The sequence below is a fragment of the Lissotriton helveticus genome, chromosome 3_1 (genome assembly GCF_964261635.1).
Source record: "Lissotriton helveticus chromosome 3_1, aLisHel1.1, whole genome shotgun sequence".
In the NCBI taxonomy this organism is placed as follows: domain Eukaryota; kingdom Metazoa; phylum Chordata; class Amphibia; order Caudata; family Salamandridae; genus Lissotriton; species Lissotriton helveticus.
The window spans coordinates 1,105,220,366-1,105,247,684 of NC_136061.1; the positions used below are offsets into that span (position 1 = coordinate 1,105,220,366).

The following is a 27,319-nucleotide window of genomic DNA, read 5'->3' on the forward strand; positions in this document are numbered from 1 at the left end:
AATTGAGGATGGAACTGGACTGCGGTATCAGTAATGACGCTTGATTATCACCAGTGGCCTAACATGGATGCTTGTGAAGACGAGGATGAGGCGCGGTTCTGTGCTTAGACTTTTATTGCGTTACAAAGGGAAACAGGATGCAGTGTTATAAAACAGATGGTAAAGCACAATTACTTTCATTGTACTAGACCAGAAAGTACGGCAGGATCACTTTACAGAAAGCTAGGGTGTCAGTAAAAACAGGCAAAATTAAGTGGTGTCACTTATTGCAACTCTCCCCTGCTCATGATTTTACATTATCCCATAGGTTAATACCGAAAGTAAAGTACAGGACAGTATCAATAACACACTGCTGGCTTAAAGGCAGAAGTAGTAGGATTGAAGCAAGCTAATAAGTCCAAACACTGGAAAAACAAAATAAATAAATAAAACTGAGCAGCAAGTTGAAGCTGCGTTCCTTAGTTACAGGCGCTGCAGTTGTGTGTAATAGGAGTGCTGTGAGGAACTAAGCCATGCAAAGCAGACTTTGAGAAGAGTTGTCACTAAATTAGGGACACAGATTGAGGCTCAGTGAAATCACTGCTACAGCATATTTTGTATGGAGAGGAAGGTACCTAGACAAAGGCTCAAAGAATGGATAGTGTATGAACAATTTGAAAGTCAATGTGGTCTGGCAGAATGTCTTATCTAATCTCTAAAAGCTCAAATAAGGATAAAATCATGGGTGTTAGTACGCTCATGGAAACAAAATGATGGCAACCTGGTTCTTCAATCTTTATATGATAACATGTAATCAAAAATAATTACTTGCGGCAATGAACAGACTAAATACTTGGTTAAAAAAAAAAACAGTTTCGTCCTTCTCGCTAATTTTGAATTTAGGAGCTGTTGGAAAGCTTTTCAGAATCATACTGGAAAATGTAGACTGTGTTACTATACACGAGTGCCTAAAATATAGCTTATGGTTTTGTAAGGGATCATTAAGGCAAACGCATAATGTTATTATGACGACTATTTATACAAAACAATGCAAGACCATGCAATTACATCGTTGACCACTATTTTAATAGCTGTAAGCCAAAGATCCATAGCAATTTGTTTTAATTTAGCCTCAAATAAATTAACAGAAAGAAAAGTGATACCAGAAGTATGTTGGGCAAAGTGTGGACGACAGAAATAACTAGCACTGAAGTAAGTCTTATGGCACTGAAATGTTATTTTTTCTTTTGTAATTTAAATCAGTTTTATTCGTTTATTAAATATAAGACTGAACAAACAAATCAGTGCCAATACAGCCTCTCTCCCAGAGAGGCGGCCATGCCAATATATATGTCAAAAACACAATGGTAGGTTCAAACCCAATCCATCACTCTCCCCTAGCCTTCCCTTCCCCGTAATACTCAATATGCGATAATATTATCGGGGTCAGACCTCTCCTAACACACCGCCGGCTGCGGTCCAGGCAGCCCCTCCCACCTTGCACGTGCGGTCCTCCAGGGCAGTCAGACGTAACACTCTTAAATATTTGGGAAACATCAACTTGTTAAACTCTGTGAAGAGTAAATTGGTATATTGTGTCCACAGTTCGTGGTAAGCCTCCAGATTATTATGGGCTGCAAGGGTTAGTTTCTCCAAGCCCAGGATATGTCGAAGTCTGTGTAGCCACATCGTATGTGTAGGAACTGCGCCTGATCTCCAGACAAGAGAGTATCACAAGAAATGATTCGCCTAGTGCTAAGCTGATAAGGCACCCTGGTCTAGATTTCAGGGGAAAGGTCAATGGGTTGAGAAGAACTAGTAAAACATAAGCTGGGAAGTGTGGGAGATGTGTGTCTAGATGGGTGTCAATGTCCTTCAATACAGCATTCCAGTATCTAGCCAGTTTCAGACAAGCACACAATAGTTGTAAGAGTGTGCCTGTCGCTGTGCACCACCGCCAGCAGTGTTCTGTAAGGGAAGGGTTGCCCCTGTGCTATCTGGCAGGGTAAGATACCAATATATCACAATCTTAGTAGCTATTTCTACACAGCACATGTTACGTGCTGTGTGACGGGCTCGGTCATAGATATCTTCTTGGTCCTTATGAGCAAGTGTGCAAACAAGTTTTAGTTTTCATGATCTCTGGCCTGGTGTTTTCTCTCTGGTATCAGAGTGAGCCAGGAGGTTGTACAGCTTGGAGATAATACTCTTATCACTGTTTTTAGTGCGAAACCATTTTCCATAGGGTGTAAGTGGCCTCTGAGCATCACTCCGCATTGCAGGGTGCATCACCCAATGCTGAATCTGAAAGTAGAGGAGGCAGTCCACCTCAGGAAGTCCAAAGTCAGATTTCAGTTGCTCGAATGGTGCAGGCCCTGAGGAATCAACAAGGTGATCTATAGATCTGCATCCCGCATGCTGCCAAACGGAAAAGTCCCTAACCCGAAGGCCTGGCGTAAACTTTGGGTTAACCAGAATGGGAATCAATGGCGAAGGGAAGGAGGTCAGTCGTTTGTGGACCACGAGGGTAGCTCTGGTGACCGGGGAGGAGGACTGACCCACACCCGGTGTTTCCGGGTGAAGCCAGGGCACCTTTCACAGGTGATCTTTGGCTTCACATGATCCGTAAAGCACCAATGTTTTTCAATTTTGGTCCGATTCCATTCAAGAAGGAAGCAGAGCTGTGCAGCTGCTTGGTAATACTGAGGGAGGTTAGAAACTCCCAACCCCCCTTTAAGTATAGATTGGTACATCAGATTGCGAAGCATAAACAAGCGTTACCCTCAAAACATAAAACAGTTAAGTTGCACCTGCGTCTTAAGCACTTCCCACAGGTAGGTGTGAGTGTGGGGAGGGGGGTGGGAGATGGACGGACAACAGCTTCAAGGCCTGAAATAAGAAGAGGGCTAGAGGGAGTACGACCATTTATAGAGCAGCTATCCTCCCAAGCCAGGAGAGGCAATAGTTTCACATAGGATAACTGCATTACATATGGACACTGAGTGTAAGCCCTTGAGGAGAGGCAACTTCTTTCCAAGATTTTTACCACAGGCGCCTTACATTATATTAGTCCTCCTTAACGTAAAAAAAAAAAATGAAACTCAAGCCTTAACCTGCTCATGCAAGAATGACATTATGATGAAGAACTTGTGAAGCTAATACCCTAATTACTTGATGGTGATGTTCACTCTAATCCATCTCAACACCGAAGTCTATAATTACTATCATTCATTTTATCTTCTGTCTTGCTCTAAAATACATCAAACGTCTGAAAGGAAATTAAACACAACGTAGTCCTAGTAGGGACACGTTTCAGTCTTTGGCGTTGCCCACTGACTAATGGACAGAAATAGAGATTAACATCTTTGTAAAATAAGATTTAATGGTAGTGTTCCTAGTACTAAATTGTGGCCCCCTTAAAAAACTTCCTAAAGATTTACACCTGTTTGAATCCAAAAAGTCAGAATGCAAATTTCATTACAGTGTATGCTGTCCAGGATGTTTTAAATCAGTTTCCGGATGTCATGGAAGGACATGCTCACCTCCTCATAGTTTCAGGCCAGCATTTGAAGTTACATGCCATGTTGTCACCTCAAACACCGACTGAGCTCAGTATCAGCTGTATAAAGGTTCAAGCCTGCATCAGTGGCCAAAAGGAATACTGCAGACACGCTACCGAGAATATATATACATATATATATCTCTATATATAAAACCTACTGGCGGTCGCCAGTAGGTAGTTATAGTTAGGACCTAGTTACCAAAGGAAAATCGCAACATTCTATTCCCAATAACTTTGGCGCCGGATGACGAATCTTCGCGAAAATTTCAAAATTCGTGGGGCGCTCCGGTCCGCCCCTGTCCTGAAACTTTCGGGGTGATTCGGCAAGCGGGGCCGAGAAAAAAGGGGGGTTCCAAAATGTGTTTTCTGCATGTTATTTTCCATAGGAAACTTCAGACACGGCTACAGCCCGAACTGCTGATTGGAATTTCACCAAATTTGGCAAAAAGGTAGCCCTTGTTTCAGAAATAACTCTTTTTGTTAAATGGTGTAAATCCATTTAGTAGTTTTAAAAATATTATTGGAAAAAGAAATATATATTTCTGGGCGGAGCCTAACCACACATCATCGTGAGATCTGATTGGCTGTCAGCACTTCATCCAAGAACTGTTGGCAGCCCTCTTGGGCCCAATATACATGATAGCACCTCATTAAAAAGCATTGCAGTTAATAGAAAGTTTTAAGACTTTAGTTACATTATAAATCATTTGTTGATGGTACCATACTCATTTTAGGAATTGTGGTGTGTTCTAAGGTAATTTTACCATGTGAAAAAGCCTTCTGCTGGGATATCATGAATCATGTTTGAGAGAAAACTATTTTCTCCTGCTTTTCCCACAGAGGTTCGGAAGGGGATCTATAAGCTAAACTGAGAGCATATTTTCTGTAAATCCACATTATCTTTTTCAGTCATGTGAGAATGAAGTCTGACATTCTCAGTAAAACAGGTACATCCAACAAGGGCAGAGACTGTCAGTTTTATTCCTTTGTGTTCTACTGCAGCTTCCCAGAGTGTTCTAAAGAACAACTAGAGCGCTAACAGTCCTACTTTTGACAAACATATTGCACACCTAAAGCCATCTTGATTGGAATAAAGTGGTAACTCTTAAAAGGAACATAATGATGAGGTTCATTTTGCCATAGAAAGTATGATTAGTGCTGCAGAAAGAAAAATTAGGGCACATTTTGAGTGACTTCTCAAATCCTCTCTATTTCATAAAACAATTCTGACATGCAGACTGAAACATGCACTTTCAATACCAGCAGCAGACTTCCCTGGTGAGCAGTAGCTTTACTATCTAATAAGCAGCTAGAGTGCTAACATTCTGAATTTATGGCAAATGTGTGGCTCATCTGAATGCCTTCTTGATGGAATCAAAGTAAAACACTGAAAGTATTTCCTATTGAGGAGACTGTAGTAAATGAGGAAACTAGGAAACTTCATAACAAATAAGTCTCCCAAGACGGCCACCAGAGACAAAAGAGCCCAAATATCATCCAGATGTAGCCCACATGTAGCCCAATGACAGAAGTGTGAAAAACACTTTTTATTTTTTATAATTTTGCAGTTTTATATAGTGCAGACTTGTCTGGTATTGGAGTGCTTTACATGAGCATTGGTTACATCACACAAGAACAAATTCATTTTGGTTGTAGACATGGGGAGACTAAGGGCCAGATGTAGGTAGGCATTTACCGGTCGGTAAGTGACACCCCCTGCACCCTTGTGTCAATCGGTATTTACCGATGCGGTAAATACCGACCGGTAAATGCCCAATCATTCCTATGGGCTTCAAAGCCCATAGGAATGCATGGGCATTTACCGGTCGGTATTTACCGCATCGGTAAATACCGATTGTTTCCGAATCGGTAAATGCACATCTGCATTTACCTACATCTCGGTACTTTTATTTTACCACTTCTTAAATACCGAGTCGGTATGATGCGGTATTTAAGAGGTGGTAAAATAAAATTTACCTACATCTGGCCCTAAGTGATTTGACCAGAAACACGGAATGTCGAGCTGAAGCAGAAACTCCAACCTTGTTCCCCAGTTGCAAAGTCTGCAGCTCTGGAAGTAACACCAGACCCTCTCCCCTAAGTGCAACATTTAATCAAGTGGTCAACTGGTTAAAAAACCTAAAGATAACAAATAATTTAAAAGTGCTTTGTCACCATTTGAAAACTCAGAAAGTATGTCCTCATTTTAGTTTTTTAGAGCACTAACCATAACTTTGATGCAAATAAGACTCTCTCATATATGGAATTTCTAACGGAAATGCTCTAGGTATTACAGTTTTGATTACATCAAGATGACATCAGGCGTTCCAAACTTTTGTAATAAATATAGAATGTTAGCAATCTAGTTGTTCATAAGGATACAGCTGAGAGGCAGAGGCCAGGGGCACGGATTCTGAAAACTGAAGGCACGTAGGAACGTACAGAGGCAACAATTTGATCACACTGGGCAGGCAGGAAGGGCAGTGGTAACACAACAGACTATGGAGGGCAGTGGAAAGGGGGGCAGGGGCAACAAACCAACAATACAGGACTGGAAAGAGAGGCTGTGGGAATATAATAGAACATTGTAGGCAGAAGGAACAGTGGTAGTACAACCATACATGCCAACAGACCCGATTCAGCAAGGAAACGTCCAATGTTTTTAAGCCCAAATGGGCTTTATTCGATCTGTCTACAATCTCCTCTTTTTCAATGCAAATCAAAGGGGAACAATACACCAGTTTGTTTCAAAATCTCCCTCTTACCAAGTTCAAAATGTTAGCAAGTATGATACATTGGATCAATGAAGGCAGGAGGAATTGGGGTAGGGACATGGACTCGGATAACAGAGGACAGGAGGGACATGGAGAGGTGCACCAAACTGACCCTACAGGGCAGGCATCAGTGTTTGCAGCAGCACAATACACCACAGAGGGCATGCGGGACGGGAGTGCAGCACAACAATCCATAGAAAGCAATAGGGAGGGGACAGGATCATGCACATGGACAACAGAGGGGAAAGAGGCAATGGTAGCTAGCTGACCATAATGGACAGACAGGAGAGAAAGCTGCCTGCAGCATAAGAGACAATAAAGGGCAGGAGGGACGGTTCAGGGGCATTACAATGGAACAGACAAGCCAGGACGGAGAGAATAGGGGTCTGCACATGGAAACAGAGGGCTGGGGGCAAGGGGGCAGGGCAGGAGCAGCAAGATGACCATGGAGGTCAGGCAGGATGGGGACTAGAAGCAAGACACACCATGGAGAGCAACAGTGAGACTATAATGGCATACACACAGACCATGGAAGGAAGGTGGGAGGGGGTCGGGGGTAGCTAGCTGACCACACAGGGAAGATGGGAGGGGCCACGGCAACACAGAAGACCACGCATGGCAAGCGGGAGGGTTAGTGGCAGCACAATGGCTATGATGGGCAAGAAGGAGGGTGCAGGGGCATGCACAAAGGACCATGGAGGATAGAAGGGAGGGTCAGTACCTGGGCACAGACAAGAGAGTTCAGGGGTAGGGGCCTCACAACAGACCACGCGGGGCAGAAGGGTGTGGCAGTAAAATGGACCATGGAGGACAGGAGGAAGTGCAGGTACAATATTTTGTACACTATGCATGTGCACCTCTAACCAGCTACAAACTATTGATATGCGATTCTAAATACCCAGTTAGTACCTATGCAGTGTAGGAATCCTCCTGTCTGTCTCATGCATTTCTCCAATTACCCATCCAGCACTATCTACTTATCCTATTACTTTACCAACACCTAAGCACTTATAAATTCACTATACACCCTGTTTGTAATACTGTTCTAGTTACTAGTCATGAACTTATGGAATGGCCTAGCTACTAACACAAGTACAGCTATAATATTTTGTGCACTATCCAAGCAGGCCTCTAACTAACTACATACTATTGATACACTCTTCTAAATACCCAGTTAGTACTCACGCAGTGTAGGAATCGTCCAGTCTGTTCCATGCACTTCTTTAATCACTTATCTACCACGATCTACTTATCTATCACTGTACCAATACGTAAGCACTTATAAATTAAGTATTCACTCTGTTTGAAGCACTGTCATTATACCAGTTACTAGTGGTATTCTTATAAAATGACCTAGGCACCAACACAAGTACATATAAAATATTCTGTGCATAATCCCTACAAACCTCTAAGCAGATACATACTATTGGTCCACTCCATAAAATACTGAAGTAGTACCCATGCAGCGTAGGATACCTCTTGTCAGTCTCATGTAATTCTTCAATCACCAATCCAGTAATATGTTCTTATTGTATCAGTCTGCCAATACCTAAGCACTTATGGGGAAGATTTACAAGCACCCTGCGCCACCAGTACGTCACTTTTTGTAACGTAGTGATGGCGCCAGGCGCTCCTTCATATTTACAAGGAGAGGAAAAGCCACCCTCCGTGGTTTTTCCTCTCCTTGTAAATATGACCCCTTCATACACACAACTTTGCGTTGAAGGGGCATTCCAAAAGTGTTGCAGTGGGTGTTCCCACGCAATACCCATAGAACAAGACACATCTCCAGATTTATGAGAAATCGTAAATCTGGAGATGTGTGTGAATGCTGTGCCATCCGAGATTTGGTGTAGCAAGGCGCAACAAGGAGAATTGTTTTCATTTCTCCTCATTGTTTTCTCTTTCAATGCATGCTGCATTCCACAGCATACATTGAAAGAGGAAAGCGCCTTTACTGATTGTTTTTGTGCATGAAGGTGTCCCTTCCTGCACAAAAACAATCCCTGCACGACAGAGACATCCTTGCACCATGGTGCAAGGGAGCTTGTGTCATCGCATGGCTGCAGTTTGTGCAGCAGTGCAGAGGGAAGCACAGAGTTGCAACATATTCATGTACATATGTCACATCCCTGTGCTTCGGAAGTGCCACAGAGCAGTGCAGCTAAAGATCTTGCAGTGTAACGCTGCAGTACTTCCTCATAAATCTTCACCTATAAATTCACCATACACTACTAATACATTCTTTCAGTAAATCATGCTGAATACATATATTCAAGCGAATTTTCACACATTACCTTGCAATTATAGTTCTTTCTTAGAACATTTTTTTTCCTTTTGTATTTTTTTGAACAATTCTGTATTTTTTTGGTGTTTTTTCAAAATATGAGCAAAAAAAAAGAACGAATAAAACAGGAAACTTTTGGAATTACTTATCATTCGGAAAACAAAAAAAAAAAAAAATTAACGATGATTGCGTTACGCAGCAGAAACTGCATCCACCGCCTGCTCACCGAAGCATTTAAGTTTCTTAGACTTCACGCAGTGTTGCTCGAGAAAGGCACATTTTGGCCTAATGTCCATTGAAGGTGTTCCTGAGGACGCTCCAGGCGTACTTGCCACAGCAGGGGAGGGGTTCAAAGCAGCTCGCCTCATTTCCTCCCGAGCAACATTGAGAGGATGTGTGGTCTGGAGATGCTTGTACATAGAAGCAGTACCACAAGAGTATTTTTTTTCCCACTGCCTCTTGACAGGACTCGGTCACAAATCTTGCACGTCGCCTTTCTAGCATTTCCTTTCTTCTCTCCAGGTGGAAAAGTGAAGAATTTCCACAAGACAGATTTCAGCCTCTGTGGACGTGGTGCCTCCTGCAAGACTTCTTCAGAAGGTATCCTCCTGCTGCTGCTGCTGTCCAGATGACATTTTGTTTGATATTTTTTGAAAAACACCAAAAAAACATGCAAAAATGGTTCGTGTAGGAAAAGAGATGTCTCTCTAAAGATGCTTTAACAAGAATGATTAAAATGGGTGGGGTCCTTCAATAGTTACAGTGGGAAATGTTATGAAACAATGAAATCTTTTTTTTTTTAGGTCACATGGGATCCGCGTACTCCGCGCACACGAAGCACGCACCAGACGTGAATTCGCGAAAATATATTTAAAAATAATATAAGTTTATTATAAGTACAAATAAATTATTTTTATGAATATCTTAGATAATCTCTTGCCCTAATATGTATACTAAAGACACATACATATCATTTTAGAACATACTTTTTTTTGCGGGAGTCGCGCACCCAGTGCGCCCCAGCACGTACATGACGTCACACGTGACCCGCCACCGCGCAAGCATCACGTACCGTAATGCGCATGTGTAGTGAATGCGTGGGAGCAGGAGTCACGGACTGGTCGCATACCAATCGCGCACATCACGTAATATTAAACGTATATGATGTAAATAAAAAACACGCAGCCGTCGCACACCGTACGCGGATCATTCACGACTTTTCTAAAATGGTGGCTAGAATCCGCGCACCCACCGTTAAGTGTACGCTTTGGGTGCGCGACTCCGAAAAAAAATTCAAAAAAAAATTCAAAAAGAAAATAAAATAAATATGTTAAAATAAAAAATTACAACAAAAAGTGAAACAATATTTCAGTTTGAATTTAAAAAGTTTTTTTTTCGCAATTTTCAGAATATATAAGTTTATTTAATTAATAAAATATTTTAAAAAAACTGTAGAAACAGTACAAAAAATAGGTATAACTTCTATTACACTTAAAAATTAGCATTTAAAAAACCTTTGAAATTCACTGAAAAAACCATAGGTTTCAGAGAAGTTATAGTTAGAAATTAGCATTTAAAAAACCTTAGAAATTCACAGAAAAAAACATAGGTTTCAGGGGTGTTATAGTTAGCTGGACATTTCACTCGTACAAAACCATAGACATTCCTCCATTATAGTTAGTTCTGCTAACTATAACTTGCGCACCCGCAATGCACTGCTGATGATGTCACATATTACATCATTCATGACATGGTCAGTGACATCACTGATGACAACACTGATGACATCATCCACGTGAGAATCTGATACACCTCATCATACACTAGTATAACATTTCATCACTCACTATAAAATACAGAGTACCATATTTGAAACCATTGACACATCAATACCAGTTACTACATACCCACTCACTGATTCCTAAGTCTACACACACAACTACCCATTCAACAACAGAATCACTTATACATGCAGTCACTAATTAATAGAACACTATCAAATGAACTTATACACATATATAGACATTGACACAGCAGCAGTCAGCTTTGTCGGTTATGCAGTCATCCTACTCACTCATGAAAAAAATTAATCATACTTACATTTACTCACTTTCACAATTATACACCACCTCGTTTATTCAAACACATAGTAATTTATAGTTAATATGTTAAAAATCACTATTACAATTCTACACTCATTCATATAGTTACTCTCACAATCACTGACTCTTACATATACTTATTTATGTACACCAACTCTCACATACAATGCCATTTATTTTTTTACTTTGTTGAAGATGTATAACTAAAACATATATTTGCTCACCAACGCACAAATAAATACACTCAGTCACCCAAACAACTGTTTCCACATGCACTCTTAAACCTATACACCTAGTCAATCAACCATTCACACATCTATGCATAGAGTTACACACACCCCATCCAACCACACACACACTCAGTGTCCCATACAAATACTCACCCAACTAATCAATAACTAATATACACACTCATGTAGTTAGTGACCAACTGATGCAGCATGTTATATAACAACAGAGACAGTGATGCCCACATTCACATAGTTTAGTTACTAATCCATGTATTAAGTGAGACACTTTTAATTACTCGCGTAAACAGACAGTCAGACAGCTACTAAATCCTCCATCCACACAGTTATATATCCACTCAATCTTTAATACAGATTGGTATATGATACATATTTAAATTTCAAACTAAACCACATTCACTGGATGATGTCATCAGTGATGTCATTTGAGATGTCATCAGTGATGTAATCGGTGATGTCACTGACCATGTCATGAATGATGTAATATGTGACATCATCAGCAGTGCATTGCAGGCGCACGAGTTATAGTTAGCAGAACTAACTATAACGGAGGAATTTCTATGGTTTCGTACGAGTGAAATGTCCAGCTAACTCTAACACCCCTGAAACCTATGTTTTTTTTCTGTGAATTGCTAAGGTTTTTTAAACGCTAATTTCTAACTATAACGTCTCTGAAACCTATGTATTTTCAGTGAATTTCAAGGCTTTTTTAAATGCTAATTTCTAACTTCGTGGAGAAGCGTGGCTCAATGGTTAGAGCGGCAGACCCTGATGCAGAGGTCTGGCCCGGGACCAGGGTTCAATTCCCGTCTCGGCGGCTCTTGGACTCAATCTCACCGGACCTGATAATTCTCGCCTCGGTGCCTAGTCTAATCATGGGTCCCACTCTGTGACTCTGGGCAATAGCTTTCTTAATCTCCACACCGGCCCCAGCAGCGCTTGGATGCCTGGCTTCACCTTGGGGGTGCACAGGAGTGGACATCTCACAGGAAAGCCAGGAAGGGTTCCACAGCGGTATGAATACAGCGCAACGAGACCTCTGGGTAGAAGTGTGCTATATAAATACAAATACATTTACATAACTATAACGTCTCTGAAACCTATGGTTTTTTCAGTGAATATAAATTATATATATCCTTCAAACAAAGCAATCCTTGACATACAGTCACAATTATAAGAAAATATGGAGTTCTGAAACAAGAACTGAACACGTACCTGTTACAAGTTCCCTTATTTCTGGATCAATAGTTTTTCTTAACAGTCGTATAAGGGCAGGAATCCCACCAACATTCTTCACTGCAATTTTATTTTCATCCGTAGACTTCCCAAACACAAGGTTTCTTAGTGCTCCGCAAGCGTTCTTCTGAACTTCCAGGACTTTGTTATCCAATAGGTCAACCAGGTGCTTAATTCCACCTAACCTGCACACCTATTAAAATAATACAATATTATGAATTGCACTGAACTGATTAAGTAATCTAATATATCAACATGTAAATGTGCATTTCATTAGGAAAATAAACAACAAAAACTGGATTCACATGTTTATTTGTGACTCTCCCATTATATAGCACAATTATTTGTAATAATCACTGGCTACCAGTCTTAAGTTTCACAGCACATTAACATTGTGACTAATATCCAAGAACCCATTTTATTCACATGTAAAGTTAAAATCATAAATTAATCCATCAGCTATGAAGACTGATTAGGTTTCCTTTTTATCCTAATGAAAACCGTGCTATGCAATGGTGGTAGAACAGGGCACGCACTAAGCATATATTTGCATATCTGCTAAGGACTAGGATTTTATAAATATTGCTTTCTTTGGAACACAGTGAACAATCTGTCATGTAATAAAACATATATGATGATATTATTAAGTATCCAATAGTCAGACGCCGGCGAGCAGTCGCAGAGGAGCAGAAAGAACAGGGTGTGTGCAGAGTTTGGAGCATGCTGAGGACGGGCCCAGGGGCTGGGCTGAGGCACTGGTGAAGAAAGATACTGGTATGTTGATCATATTGCTGGAGGTATGGCCGGTAGCCCAACTGCTCACCACACTGCTGCATATTATATATTGCCACACAGCACTAGTCATTGCCATGCAGCACCGCTCACCACCCCTCCAATGTCCACCCACCCACTCCCCCTCCCCCACTTCTGCTAATCCAGCGAGCACCCCAGCTTGCCTGCCGTCCCCTTAGGCAGTATGCCCAGCTGGTCACCAGCTCAACAGCCTACTGGCTCTGTACTGACCCCGCGGGCTCCACGAAGAGGCCACAGCTAAGCTATCAATCATTACCGGGCTGTCTTATGCTGCCTGTGACATAGGAGAAATCAGGGGCCCAGGCACTAAATAAGGGGCATTAAACAAAAAACACAAAAGAAACCGTAAAGGTAAAAGCAAAAGAAGCACACCCCACACTTTGAGCGACGAGCAACACCTTTGGGAGTGGCCAAAACCCCTAACTGTCCCAAACTAAGATCTGAAGGCCCCATGCACAAAGAGTAGGAACAGCGGAACTGTCACCACATAGTGACTACCAAGCGGAGCTATAACATTTTGACGCAGCCACAAGATTCAGGGTCCGCCGGATGTGAGCGTGTGTTCGCACGGTGTTAGAGCTGCTGCCTTAGGGTGGAGGCTGAATGGTGCGGAGGTGGCTGGACTAAACCTCACCTCCCCGATCCCTTCCCCCTGCAGCGTTCATCTCAACACTGACAGCCTCAGCCTTTACAGCGGCAATAGCCACACAAGCCAGTGTAGATACTGCATAATGCAATTTGTGTAGATTCAACTAACACTATCAAAATAACACTGTAGATTCTAGGAGTCAACGATGCAACGTCTCTTCTAATCCATCGGCCTAGCACAGAAGAAAGGGCCAAAGGCCTCGGTCCACTATTCTCAAACGGCAAAATCTAAGCAAAGTTCTCCATCCACCATGGTTGGCATATGAGTTTAACCTCTCATTCCAACCACATCCAACATGCTTGCCCTATGGCCCAGACTACAAAAACAATACATCAAAATTCTCCTTCATAAAAGACAATGGGGCAGTTTTATATCTATCCATTGAGGTGGGCAACGGAGTGTTCCCAACACTACAGCCCCCATTAACTCCTTTAACTGCACCACAAGACTAGGGCATAGCCGTCAATCTAGAAGTAAAGCAAAGCAATTTGATGGATAGGCAAACTATGCCTAATTTAACCAATGCAATGTTAAATTCTTTCTCTGAACTGCAAACAGCTTCAACCATATCTCTTCTACCATCACAAAAAGAATAGTCAACACAAACTCTCTCCTACACAGCCACAACTGTATTTGGCGTAAAATCTGGAATCATTGAATGTCACAATAAACTTTAAAAATGACACATCTGATGCCATTGCTCTTTCGCAACAAATTTACCTTCTGTGCAAGGAACTTCATTAAAAATCTCCTGCTCTACCATACCAGAGAACAATGGATTGGGATAGGGCAACCAGCACACTCCCTCAGCCAACATCAGCGTCAACACAGATCTACATGAATCGATTTGCATTGGTGATTGCCAAGCTGTTTCGCCTGTTTATGATTGTATTGCAAACTCCCAATTGGACATCCAGAACTGGCAGCAAATAATCAATTACCAACTTCCACCTTCTAGATGACTTCCAATCCGGGTTCAGACCTGGACACAGCACTGAAACCACCCTCCTCCACATCGTGGATAACGCCTTCCAAGCCCACGACCAAGGCACAACCTGTCTCCTAATCCTCCTAGACCTATCTTTGGCATTCGATACGGTTAACCATGAAATACTCCTTGAACGCCTCAAACTAAGGATGGGTTTGGATGGCACCTTCCTTGAATGGTTTAGGTCCTTCCTCCAAAATCGCTCACAGAGACTCAATCAACGGTAATCTATCCGCTCCCTCTCCAACCTTGGTTGGAGTCTCCCAAGGATAACCCTTTCCCCTACCCTCTTCAATCTTTACCTTGTACGGCTCACTGAGGTGCTACGCACCACCAATATATCCTACCTGAGGACATTCTCTCCTTGAATGAGGCCTTAAAGCGGACTGTCCACTGGCTCACCGCCAACTAGCTTAAACTTAACACAAATAAAACTGAACTTCTTCTAATCTCCCCACCAAAACCAATCCAGACATCCAGGAATGGATCATGGCTATCACAGCGCTAAACTGCCCTCCTACCATTGTTGACTCTGCAAAATCCCTTGGAATAACCCTTAACGGCAGCTTGAAAATGCGGGGCCATATTAACTTGATGGCCAAAACTGCCAGATTTCAACGGAGTTACCTAAAAAAACCTGAAACCCTTCCTCGACGCCTCCGACCTAAAAACGGCAATCCAGGCACTAGTCCTCTCCAGACTAGAATATGGATCCTCTACTCTCGCAGGGCTACCCAAGTACTCTCTGGCCTCATTGAAAGCCTGCCTCAACGCTGCCATCAGACTCCTAACTGGCCCAAAGAAAATCAACCACATCTCTCCCCACCGCAAAGCTCTGAACTGGCTTCCCCTTGGGGCTTAAATCCAACTTAAACAGGCCTGCATTACTAACAAAGCTCTTTACTCCAATTCCCTGCATTTCTCGCCCAGAAACACGTGATATCTGGAGGATCCAGAAACTCCTGATCTGCCAGAGACCTTTTGCTCCAACCAGCACGCTTCAGGAAAAAAACAAACTACAATCTGGCCTTCTCGGGGGCCGCTCCAAGAATTTGGAACTCTCTTCTGCCCGCCATCAGAAGACTTTCGTCTTTGGCATGCTTTCAAAAGTAGACCAAAACTTTCCTGATGGGCAAATTCCTCGCATAACGATCACATTACAATCACTTCAGCAACATGTTCCACTCACCACTTCGGCATTATCCATGGCTTTTACGGATGATACCTACCCTGCACTCCTGCGCATCCCACCCAGAGGTTGGGACTGCGTGCCTTACTTTATAATGTATCCATCTGTTTTTTTATCCCAATTGTATCCGGGACTTTAGACTGCTTGCTTTTTCTTGTATAATGCATCTACCTATTTTACCCAATTGGTTCCCTCCCCTTCAAATTCTTTTGTATACCACCCTTCAATCCTGAAAAAGCGTTCTAATACCCTCACGGGTCTGGTTTGTGCTCTATAAAGCTATAAAATAAATAAATCAAATAATAAAATACACTAGATATTACAGCCAAGTCCTGGAATATCAGTCTAACAAGGCTGACATTCCAATGTCTTTTTAAGAGACGCTGGCTTAATATACATCATCCATTGATTCTCGATTTGAACGCCTCAACACCATCATTAGAAGTCTACTTCTAAATGCTCATAAACCATCTCCTTCAACTGTTCTTAACACACAAGATTGTGTTTGTACCAACGTTATGGATAAGCTGCTTGCCCTAAACTCCATAATGAGTGATTTAGCTCAGGAAGTAAAACTGGTTGGCAAAGCACTATCCTCAGAACCCAATCCTCAATCGAACAGGTTCTAACTTTGACAGATCAAGTGGAGTCTCTTAGAAAAGTGCTAACACCAAACAACGTCATGGATCCTCATGTAGAAACACAACCCATTACTTGTAATCTTGAACTCTTAGACAATAATGAAACAACAACAATAAAAGCAGACAACCCCGAGCCAACTAACATTGCAGGAATAAACAAATCCTGGCAATGCAATAATCCTCATATTTTACACTATGTCTACTCAACCCATCGAGACACAAGAGATGCGGCTCAGAAAACTGAACAAAGACAGGATAAGATCTTGTGAGTCGCAAGATAGGCCATCACGATTGGATTCTTTTCCCAAACTGTCAAAAAAGAAATGCCAGCAGTGCCGGACGCCGTACCCAACTCGGATAATCCGGAAACGGATCTTAGTGAACCTCAGCAAGATACCGGTGCTCTTTCCTTTACACAAAACATCAATAGAGCACAAGGCTCTACAAGCTGAGACATTGAAAAACCAAATGAAATCAAACTTACACTCTCAGCTACACTAGATGCACAACCTAAAACAGAATGTATGCGCCCCCTCATCAAACGATGTGCCAATTGTGAATCATTGTGCAATAGGTACCTCGCTTATTAGCAAGTCGACACTGCAACATTATTAGCCCAGGTCATGAAAAATAAAAAGACTCAAAACTCATTTATTCAGCTAGATCGGTTGCACAACCTAAATTAGGCCTTAAACGTTCCTCATTAAACAAAGCGGCAATAACAAATCACTACGCATCAGGCCTCTCTCCCTTGCCAGGGCAACACTAATGATACAAGATCAAGCCGCGAAAAACCTACAGAACATGAAATTACCGCGAAAGCCATTCTGGGTGCGCAACCTATATTAGCACTTAAGCACTCCATACTAGGTGATGCACCAGTAGTAAATCCTCATTCTTCAAGCATCCCATTACTATCAAGGCCACACTCCAATGATGAAGCTCCCTCAGGCCAACATTTGACCGATAGATCACCTGGCCACACACTTATGCCTCAACCCGGCACAGTGAAAACGAAAGAAATATCAGCCCTTGGCCCACTCTGCGATGAATACGATAGACAATAACGACAATCTGGCACCTTGAGTACACATCACAAGGCAATAGAGATATATTGAATCTCATAAAAATAGTTTAACTGCTAGCCTCACCTCCAAACTTTGCCATCTAAACACCAATAACATTATTTCCATACAATGTATTCCCTCAAACATATTCACTAACAAGGAAGAAACTGTAGTGACATGGTCACCCCAATCCCCAGTTTATACAATCTGCGAAAATCTGACAATTTTAGAAGACTGGGGAATACTGATAACGATTAACAAAATCCTGGTATGCAACAGTATTTCTAAAGAAAGAACATGATCCAGGTTTCAGGCAGGCACCACATAACCTGGATAAAACCTTCAGGCATGGACAAAAGGCATCATAGACCTTCGTCTCTTTTAAAAAATGCAATTGGGCCTCTTAGATCAATAGCTCCTACCAAAGTTCAATCATTAACGATTTCCACCCACAATCAAGCAGGCAGATGCTGCAAGTTCACCACCCCCACCACAATCAAGTGCCAGGAGGATTGGGGATGGCTGGCCACCACCTTAGCCAGGCCCCAATCAAACTGACTTGCATCCAAAGATCACTCTAACCTAAAGTCAAGCTCTGAAAACAAGGACCCAACTACCTCTCGTTTCCTGGAATGTGTCAGTATTAGAAAATCTTCAACGGATGCAGATGTTTAGACTTTTCTAACATGACACTATATATGTTTCGAAGACTCCACTTGAAGGCTATTACGAGTTCTTCCTTCATGCGACTACATCACACATAAAAAGCCAGGCAATGGGTGGTCTTTCCATCTACTTAACAACCCATTAGCATTTTGTAGTCTCAAGAGTATTCAACGGGTAATAAAGACTTCTTATGTCCAAAACTAGAATAAAAACTTGATGATGGGTAATACATTTCTGCTAAACGTGTACATTCACCCAGCATCTTCAGGCAAAATTCAATAGGGAAATGAGCCAGCGCAGCTAATTTCAGAAATCAAGCGTAACCCCCCCCCCACTAGTAGTCATCTCTTGACCGGAGACTTTAATTTAAATCTGCTCCATAATTCCTTCCGCAGCTTCGCAGAAGAAACAGCAGACTCTCAGTGGGGATTCTATCGTAGGCAATAATGCCACAAAGAGCAGACTCCATTGGCTGCACTCTCTTAGCTGCCTTAGAGAGTATGCCCTTGCGAGCTCTGAACGGGCATTATTTGGACTACCAACTGTCCCACCTATACATTTCCCGCTGAAAGACGTGCTGTTTTAGACTACACATTCAGCTCAATCTCGCTGTTTAATGCCACTTACTAATGTTCCATCATTCCAGGTTGTGAAAGTGACTATATGACCCAGAGACTGCTGTTGAAAAATTCCATTTATGCTCACACCAATTTAAAATACATTAGATTAAAGGAAGCTAATAACAACTGGAAACAGGTTAAATAGAGATCAGAAGTTGCCACAAAATATACCACCTGGAAAGCTATGCTACTAGATCAGGGCAGCCCCTCGTTTCACACAATTAACGACTGGGAGCTTTTTGTGCAAAGGTAAAATTTCCATTTGACCAGTACCTCACACCCAACCTCCTCAATAAGATCTCCCTAGTTTACTCCTACGCACCCTTGATTTACAAAAGACCTCAGTACTCAGAAAAAAACTCTTAACAATAAGATCAGATCACTTAAATTAGGGTCAAATACATCCTTACTTGCAGACAAACACCCTACGATGCTAGAATAGAAAACAAACCTGGCAAGCAAAACAAAAATAGGAGGAAACATTCCATATTGAACCCATATTGAATCCTTTCTTGCCTGTCGTAATAAAAACCCATAGCGTTATCTCTGAAGACCAGATCAAACATATCCGTTCATTGTACAGCGCCTCAACAAAATGTCTTAATCCACAACTCAGACCATAGCAAGCAAAACTCTGTGCATAGAACACCTGAGGACGCAAAAGTGCATTCTTTATTACGCATTAACCTTCACGGCTACAAGAATTGCAAAATTGATTCACAAGAGAATCAGTTTACTCACAGGATGCTAAGCTTTGGTCTTCGTCTTTGTAAAAGCTCTTCAAAACGTTTATGACTATTGAATCCATTTCATCATCCTGGTAAGGTTCGGTTTTGCACCCCATTTATAAGAAGGGCCCAGTGGTGGCCCCCGGCAGCTAGTGTCTTTTTACCCTTTTGGACGTGGAAGCCAAATATTTTGCTTCTTTCCTTTCGGAAGAACTAGAAGCATGGGCAGATTCAAAGAATCGGTTATCCTTCAACCAAAATGGCTTTAGACCTTTTTTAGGAACTTCTGCTAACCTATTGGCCATTTTGATGCTTGTTGCAAACACCTAAGGAAACAAGAGTTTCTCCATTGTTGTTTCATAGATTATTGCAAGGCCTGTGAGCACGTTAACCGCCAGCTGCTCTGATCCAAACTAAAAACCTGGAAAGTTCCAGTTGCACTGCTTCATGGCATTCAATTAGTTTACTCTGAACTGTGGGCCAGAGTAAAACTGGGAAACAAAATGGCAAGCTCTAGCAAGATAAATACCAAATCAGGTGTCCGCAAGAGTGCGTTTTATGTGTGACCTGGTACCACCACTGGACACTGTTGTCAGCCATGCGCCAAAAAAGGCGGCTCAATCTGTAATCACACTACTTTATGCAGGTGATGTAGTCATGTTAAGCCAAACGGCGACAGAGCTACAAAGATTAACAATCTACATAATCACAGCAGTTCAACTAAAAAAAAAATACATAACCCCTCAAGTGCACCATAAACTCTGACATTGCTAAGTAAATAGATTGGTTGGTAGCAATTATTACTTTCAAGTGGAATAAAGTCATACCTCACAGTTCTATGCTAATGTACGACTACACCCTGTTGGCCAACATTCTCCTCTCCATTTTAACTATTACTGAACTGCTTTGTCCATAACTCTTTCCAGCACAAAGTACTTGAGCAGGAAGCTGAAAAAACATCTCTTCAGGGAACACTTGCTTCCTAATTGAAGAGGAGGGCTCACACAGAGTCAACATACAAGAGACTCCTTAATCCTTGGCACTTCCCCGCCTTATCTACACATCTACAAAAGACATCCATCTCTGCTGGATGTACGCTCCCCCAACTATGTTTGCGTAGTGTAAACACAAACCTACACAAGATTAGCCTGCTGCCATGGAAATCACTGGTTTGCATATTGCTGTTTTCATCCAGGTGCAGTTTAATACACACACAAGACAAAGGTTAGCTCTAATCTTTTATTCTCACTCTTTTGATTTTGTTAGTCTCTCTCGTTGATACACTTCTTGGTTGGTGATTAAGCTAACCACTTCTCCAGGTGACAGAGCAGCACTCAGTTTTGCAACATCCTGAATTTGATCAGATTGGTACATGTTTATTTCATTATCCACCATTCACACAGTTCAAGTGCTAGCCCTTTTAAGCCTACAGTTGTGGGCCACTGAACTGAGCATGCTGTGCCTTATTTTGAACAAATGTTTCATTTCAGTAACACTACTCTTATGGGGAGTCTTTACAGCTGATGGAACAGAGTATAATTAAACTAGGCTCCACTACAATCATGACACTTCTAAAGTATACATTGAAAACCATTTCACGCCTCACTTCCTTAGCTAGCTTTCAAATCACACAAAGGTTTCCTTAGAAAATACCAGAAGAGGCAATAAGATTCCTCCAGACAGCTGAAAGAAAACAAATTCCGCACCTTGAATCACACTCTCAATAAACCCAGGGAGCAGCAAATCAATACAAAAACAAAAAAGTTGGATTAAGCACAAATAAGAAATACCGTGCTTGAAGACATGGTTACAGCTCCCAAAAGTGCAACTTAAATTTGAAACAAAAATCAATATTAAAAAAAAATAAGAGCAAAAAAACCTACAAATCCGTAGATGAGGTCAGAAATGCAATATACATCTTAGGCTCAGAGTGAGAATGCTTTGCTTTTTTTAAAGGAGGGAAGAGCCTTAAAAAACTGAATGCTTGCCAACACTGTTGCTGCTTCACACCAGACTAATTAACATATGTTAATATGACTGAAATCATTTGAGTAACGTCGTAGAAAAAAGACGTCAGACAGCCAACCGTTCCCGCCAGCAGGTGTTTTTTATTAAACTGCAGCAGAGTAATTCCTTGAATTTAAGGTGCAGATAATGGTATGAAAATGACATCATTAGCACTACTAGTGCAGTCCGCGCCATAGCCACCCAGCCAAAGAAAATGCTGGCATTACGTCAATTTTCAAGTGAATGGACCGCATCTGTCACAAGCAAGCAGAAAGTGCAAACGCCTGGTGTTCTACCAAACACCTCATGCACCAGCCGCACAAAATAAACCGAGATAAAGCAGAACCTTCGCACACAGGGCTAGAGCAATAGGACTAAGGGCCGGTACCCTGTAGCACCTCACCTCAAACTTTCAACATCATTTTATTTTTGATTTTTTTTTAAATAAATTAAAGTCAGACTCCAATGGAAGTGGGATTACTTAAATAAACATCCAACGAAAAATAAATACAATAAATACAATGAGAGACTAAGAAAAACTTTACACATGAAAATGACGCTAGACACGGGTGTTGAGTCTTAGGGGGCCACAGGCGCAGGTGTCTGGAGCGCTGTGGCATTAATGAGACTCAGGACACCAGACTCTAGTTCCCGCGTGGTCCCGGACTAACTCGCCTGCCACGCCTACCTTTATTTATACCTTCAGCGCGTGACGTGATACGCCCGCGCATACGCGCCCTGACGGACGCTGTTAACTAGACCGCTAACCGCGGTCTAGAAAACATTACATTCCTTTTAACCTTTATTTAAACAAAACAAGAGCATAGGAGTCAGTTGAAATTATATTAGGAAAAATACTGGGCCGTTCGGCCTTTACCAGTCTGATGGACGTAATGTTCATGATCAGCCTACTGCAAAGTCCGCCAGCCGGGAGGATGGGGCCGGATTTCTTCTTAGCCCGTATCCTGCGGCTTCTCCCCTGGCAGGCGCCCTCATCGGTGTTTCTTGGAGGGATCTTCCAGAGTTCCAGGGGCCATCCGGGGACCGGAGATTGTCAGTTCTGGGAGTTTCAGTGGCTGCGGGGCTCGCCGCCATGTCCTCCCCCAGTGCCTCATTGTCATCTCCTCCTGGACTGGTTGGGCCTTCAGGTTGGCTGGATGTGTCCTCCTCTGGTTCCCGCTCTCGGTGGTCCGGGGAGTTTGAGGAGGCTTTCTTGAAAAAGGATACGTTGCGTGTGACTGTTTCAGTTCCTCTTTGAGCCGTCACCATGGTGCCTGTGCGGCGCGTGACTATCCAGGGTCGAGGTTTGAATGGGAGCCGGAACTTGCTCCCTGGATATCTGTCTTTTGCGTAGACCTGATCTCTTTCTCGGATTGTGGGTTCTCTGGCCCTTCGACAGAAACTGGCATAGTCATTAGTTCAGTTGTATAGGGCTTTCCTCGGGTCTACTTTGGTCGGGGTCCAGTTTGGGTGGCTGGGGAGGGTGTCTCTGACTACCCGCCACATTGCAGCGGGACCCGGAGCTGCCTCCGTGGTGCGATGTGGAGTGAGCCGGTACTCTCTCAGGAATGTATAGATAGCTTTCTCCAAAGGGGCTTCCTCTGCATGGGCAATCCGGATCACTTTGTTTAGCGTGCGCATGAACCTCTCCACCTCCCCGTTGGGGTCACTTTCCGGTGATGGATTCCCCAGTCTTTTAGGTATTCTCCAAATTCTTGACTTCGAAACGGCGGGCCGTTATCCGTCTTGACACATTCAAATATGCCATGCGTGGCGATCACCTTCTCAAATTTTGCAACGACTTCCTTGGCCGTGAGAGTTGTCACGACTTCCACCTCCGGGTATTTGGTGAAGTCATCTATGATGACGAGTACGTATCTTCCGTCGGGGAGGCGCCCAAAGTCCGCGCTGACCCGTTCCCATGGCCTCTGCGGGTTGTCTTCTGTGATGACCGGTGGCGGACGTTCAGGTTGTCCCGCAGCCTGGCACCATCGGCATTCTTTGACCATCTGTTCCACTCTGGTGTCCATGTCCGGAAACCACACTTTGGCTCGGAGCCTACTCTTGGTCTTTACTATGCCCTGGTGTCCACAGTGTGCTAGCTCGACCGACTGCTGGGAGAGGCTTTCTGGCATCACGATCCGCGGCCCTCTTAGTAGGCACCCTTGTCTGTCGACCGACAGTTCATCTTTAATCCTCAGAAATGTCTCCAGGGAATTTCTTGCTTGTGGCGTCCTTTTGTTGAGTGAATCTTGGACGGCTTTCCAGTCGTTGGTTTGTAGGGCTTTCCGCACCAGTTGGAGCACTTCATCGTTGCGAGTTGCGTCGATGATCATTTCCATGCTCATCGGCAGAGGCCTTGATCTCTCCATTACAACTTTCACATATTCCTCTGTTTCCTCTACGTCTGCCTTTTCCACGTTTGTGGCAGCTCGGGGATGCCTGGAGAGGTAGTCCGCTGGGTTGGTCGACCCTGGTTTGTACTCTAATTGGTAGTCATATTCCTGTAGTTGGAGAATCCACTTTTCAATTCGAGGTGGCGGTTTAGACACTGATCCTCGGAAGAGCGGGATCAGCGGTTTGTGGTCTGTTGTTACTGTGAACGGGTGTCCGTATACATAGACGTGGAAGTGCCTGCAGGCCCAGTGGATCGCAATCGCCTCTCTCTCTATTTGGGAGTATCGTTGTTCTGTTTCGGTCAGTGACCGACTAGCGTAGGCGATGGGTGCCCAATCATCCTCTCCATGGCGTTGTGTCAACACGGCTCCCAGGCCGTAAGGGCTGGCATCCACGGCTATGTTGGGAGGCCTCGCGGGGTCAAAGTACGACAGGGTTTTGTCGGCCGACAGCGTGGCTTTGGTGTCCCGGAAGGCTGTTTCTTGTTCTTCGCCCCACTGCCAGGGGGTAGTGGTCTTGGTGAGCTCTCTGAGGGGTCGAGTAATGTTGGACAAGTCGGGGATGAATCTCCCACAGAAATTGACCATTCCCAGGAAACTCCTCACCTGTATGTATAACCCACTTATAAAGCGCTACTGTCACCCGACGGGCATCCTGGCGCTATGATCAAGCAGATCCCCAAACACAGTCAAAGCCTTATCAGCAAAGGAGAATCTATACTAACCTAGGGAACAGGTGTGTTTTTAATTCATTTTTAAAAGACAGAAAGTTTTCTGAGCCCCTGAGCGACAGTGGCAAGTCATTCCACAGTTTGGATGCCGTAAAGCCAAAGGAGCGGCCACCCATTCGCTTTCTCCGAACTTTGGGAACAACAGCCAAATAAGCAGAGGCCGATCGAAGGGCTCTGGTGGGGGTATACCAGGAGAACAACTCCTGTAGAGGTAGAGGTCCCAATCCATGCAAAGCCCGGAAGACCAGGCATAAAGCTTTGAACTCAATCCGCTTAGGGATGGGAAGCCAGTGCAAGTCTCTGAGTGCCATGGAAGACAAGTCAGAACGTCGACGGTAAAGTGCTAACTTGGCCGCGAAGTTCTGCACTCGTTGTAGCATGCCTATTGCTGTAGAAGGTGCCCCCAGAAGCAGTGCGTTGCAGTAATCAAGTCTGCTCAAGATGACACTGCGCACTACTTCTGGTCTCGCATGGGCAGGAAGCAAAGGGAGTATCTTCCACAAGGTACGCAGCAAACCCATACAGGTGGATACCGTTTAATAATGAAACCATCTAGTTGAAGGTTCGGTTCCATTGTTACGAACAAGTTCCGAACTGATGTGGCTGCAGCTGGCGTGCCATGAAAGGAGGGGGGCCAAAAATCCTGAGGTAAAGGTCGAGGGGCCCGGTCCACTGAGCAGTGCAGCACCTCCGTCTTGGAGCTGTTAAATTGCAGCGAGTTGTTGCTCAGCCAAGTAGCCGTGGTGACCATACAATGGTGAAAGGTCTCCCGAGACACCGCATTCTCCCCCTCAAAGGAGAAGATAAGCTGGGTGTCATCAGCGTAGTTGGTGACTGAGATGCCAAAAGATTTTATTAGCTTGACCAGGGGGTGGAGGTAAAGATTGAAAAGAATGGGGCTGATGGCCGAGCCCTGGGGAACTCCCTGCCCAACCCTTTTGATGGCGGATTTAAAGGGGGGCAAGGCAACCACCTGATGTCTGTTGGTCAAGTATGATACCAACCAGTCCCGAGCCAGGCCCGATACACCAGCCTCCTCCAGCCTCCTGGTCAAGATGGCATGGCTGACCATATCGAACGCTGCTGACATGTCGAGCAGCACTAAAAAGGCTGCTCGTCCATAGTCTGCACGCGAACGAAGGTCACTCAAGACAGTCACCAAGGCTGTTTCAGTCCCATGTGCTGGTCTGAAACCAAACTGCGCCGCATCCAGACAGTCATTAGCTTCCAAAAAACGGGACAGATGTTTCGTGACCAGTTTTTCCAGGATCTTAATTGGAAAAGGAAGTAATGAAATGGGTCTGTAGTTTTTTTTTTTTTTGCGTAAGACCTTTATTAACACAAAGCAAATTACACAGCATGAGCCTACAACCCTGAGGCCGGCTCGCCACAAAACGATGGACCTCCAATAAACAATAAGCTAGCCATGAAAAGCGATGTAGAAACTCCAGGCAGAGTCGCCTTGCGCGCCCTCCGTAGGACTCTTAGCAGACAGTCGATATGAGTCTTACATTTTGTCATTTTCAAAAAAAGGAAAGTTCAACATACCCCAACTTAAGACCTTACATTGCCCTCACTCACAACCTAGATAGGGAGCGACACAGTGTCCCCGGTACCCCCCTAGGGGAGCCTCCATCCGACTTTAATTTGCGCATCAAACATCACACACGCCAGTATAATCAGAAGACGTGCTAGTCCTCCACATCTTTCACCAATGAGTTTAGGTAATCTGTTAAGAAACACCATATGTCCTTCGGCCTCGATTTCGCTGGTAAGTTCTCTTCATATGTTTGCAGTTTATCCCGGCAGGTGGACATGTCATGAAGCCACACTTGCAAACAGACCTGTGGCGTGCACTGCACCTCATCCTCCAACATGACCGTGAGTGTGGCGGTGACCTCCTCCCAGTACCCTGCTACCCTCGCACAAGTCCAGGCCAAATGCACAAAGTCCGCACCCTCTCTGCTACAACGCTTGCACCTGTCTTCCTCCTGCAACCCAAATTTACGCAGTTTTGTCGGTGTGTAGTAGGCCTGGTGAATAAACTTGAAATGAATAATTCTCAGGTTTCCGTTCGGTGTCAGTATCTGCGTTAACGCGCAGGAGCTGTGCCATTCCTCATCTGTTAATGGTGTATCTAGTAGTGCATCCCACCGCCCTTTAGCCTTAAGTGTGTGGCCTGCTATTTCTGATTGCGCAGCAGCATACAGTCTGGACACTAAGTGTGATAGATTCCGTGTAGTGATCAGCATTTGCAGAGGTGCTAGGCTTGCCGGTTCCGCAGGGAATGTCGGGTAATGTTCCCTCAACGCCCTGGTTAACCTATAGTACGTGAATCGAAACATAGGAGTCTGGTTTTGGATATAACTCAATTGGTCGATGTCTATGAACGTGCCTCCCCGAAACACGTCACCCATCTTGTCGATCCCAGCCCGAGTCAGCAAAGACATCCCCACTTTTTCGTTGGTGACTGACAGCGCCTGATGATACTGCAATGGCATGCCCGGTGCATATAACGGGGTTTTGTGAGCCAACTGCCCAAGCTTGTTCCATGCTTTAATCGTGGTGTCTACAGTGTTGATATCCTTTGTATGTAGTGGTGGTCTAGTGTGCGACATTATTGCAGACAGGGGGAC

At 43.7% G+C, this 27,319-nt stretch overlaps 1 protein-coding gene across 4 annotated transcripts in view; it reads right to left on the reverse strand.

Moving 5' to 3' along the window:
* The window catches only part of PKP4 (plakophilin 4), a 771,376-nt gene that overhangs the window by 140,872 nt on the left and 603,185 nt on the right, over nucleotides 1–27,319 (reverse strand). For all 4 annotated transcript variants that reach the window (XM_078681704.1, XM_078681705.1, XM_078681703.1 and 1 more), the window contains one exon: nucleotides 12,168–12,381. In XM_078681704.1, the coding sequence (XP_078537830.1) occupies nucleotides 12,168–12,381 (214 nt within the window). The remainder of the gene's footprint in view (nucleotides 1–12,167; nucleotides 12,382–27,319) is intronic.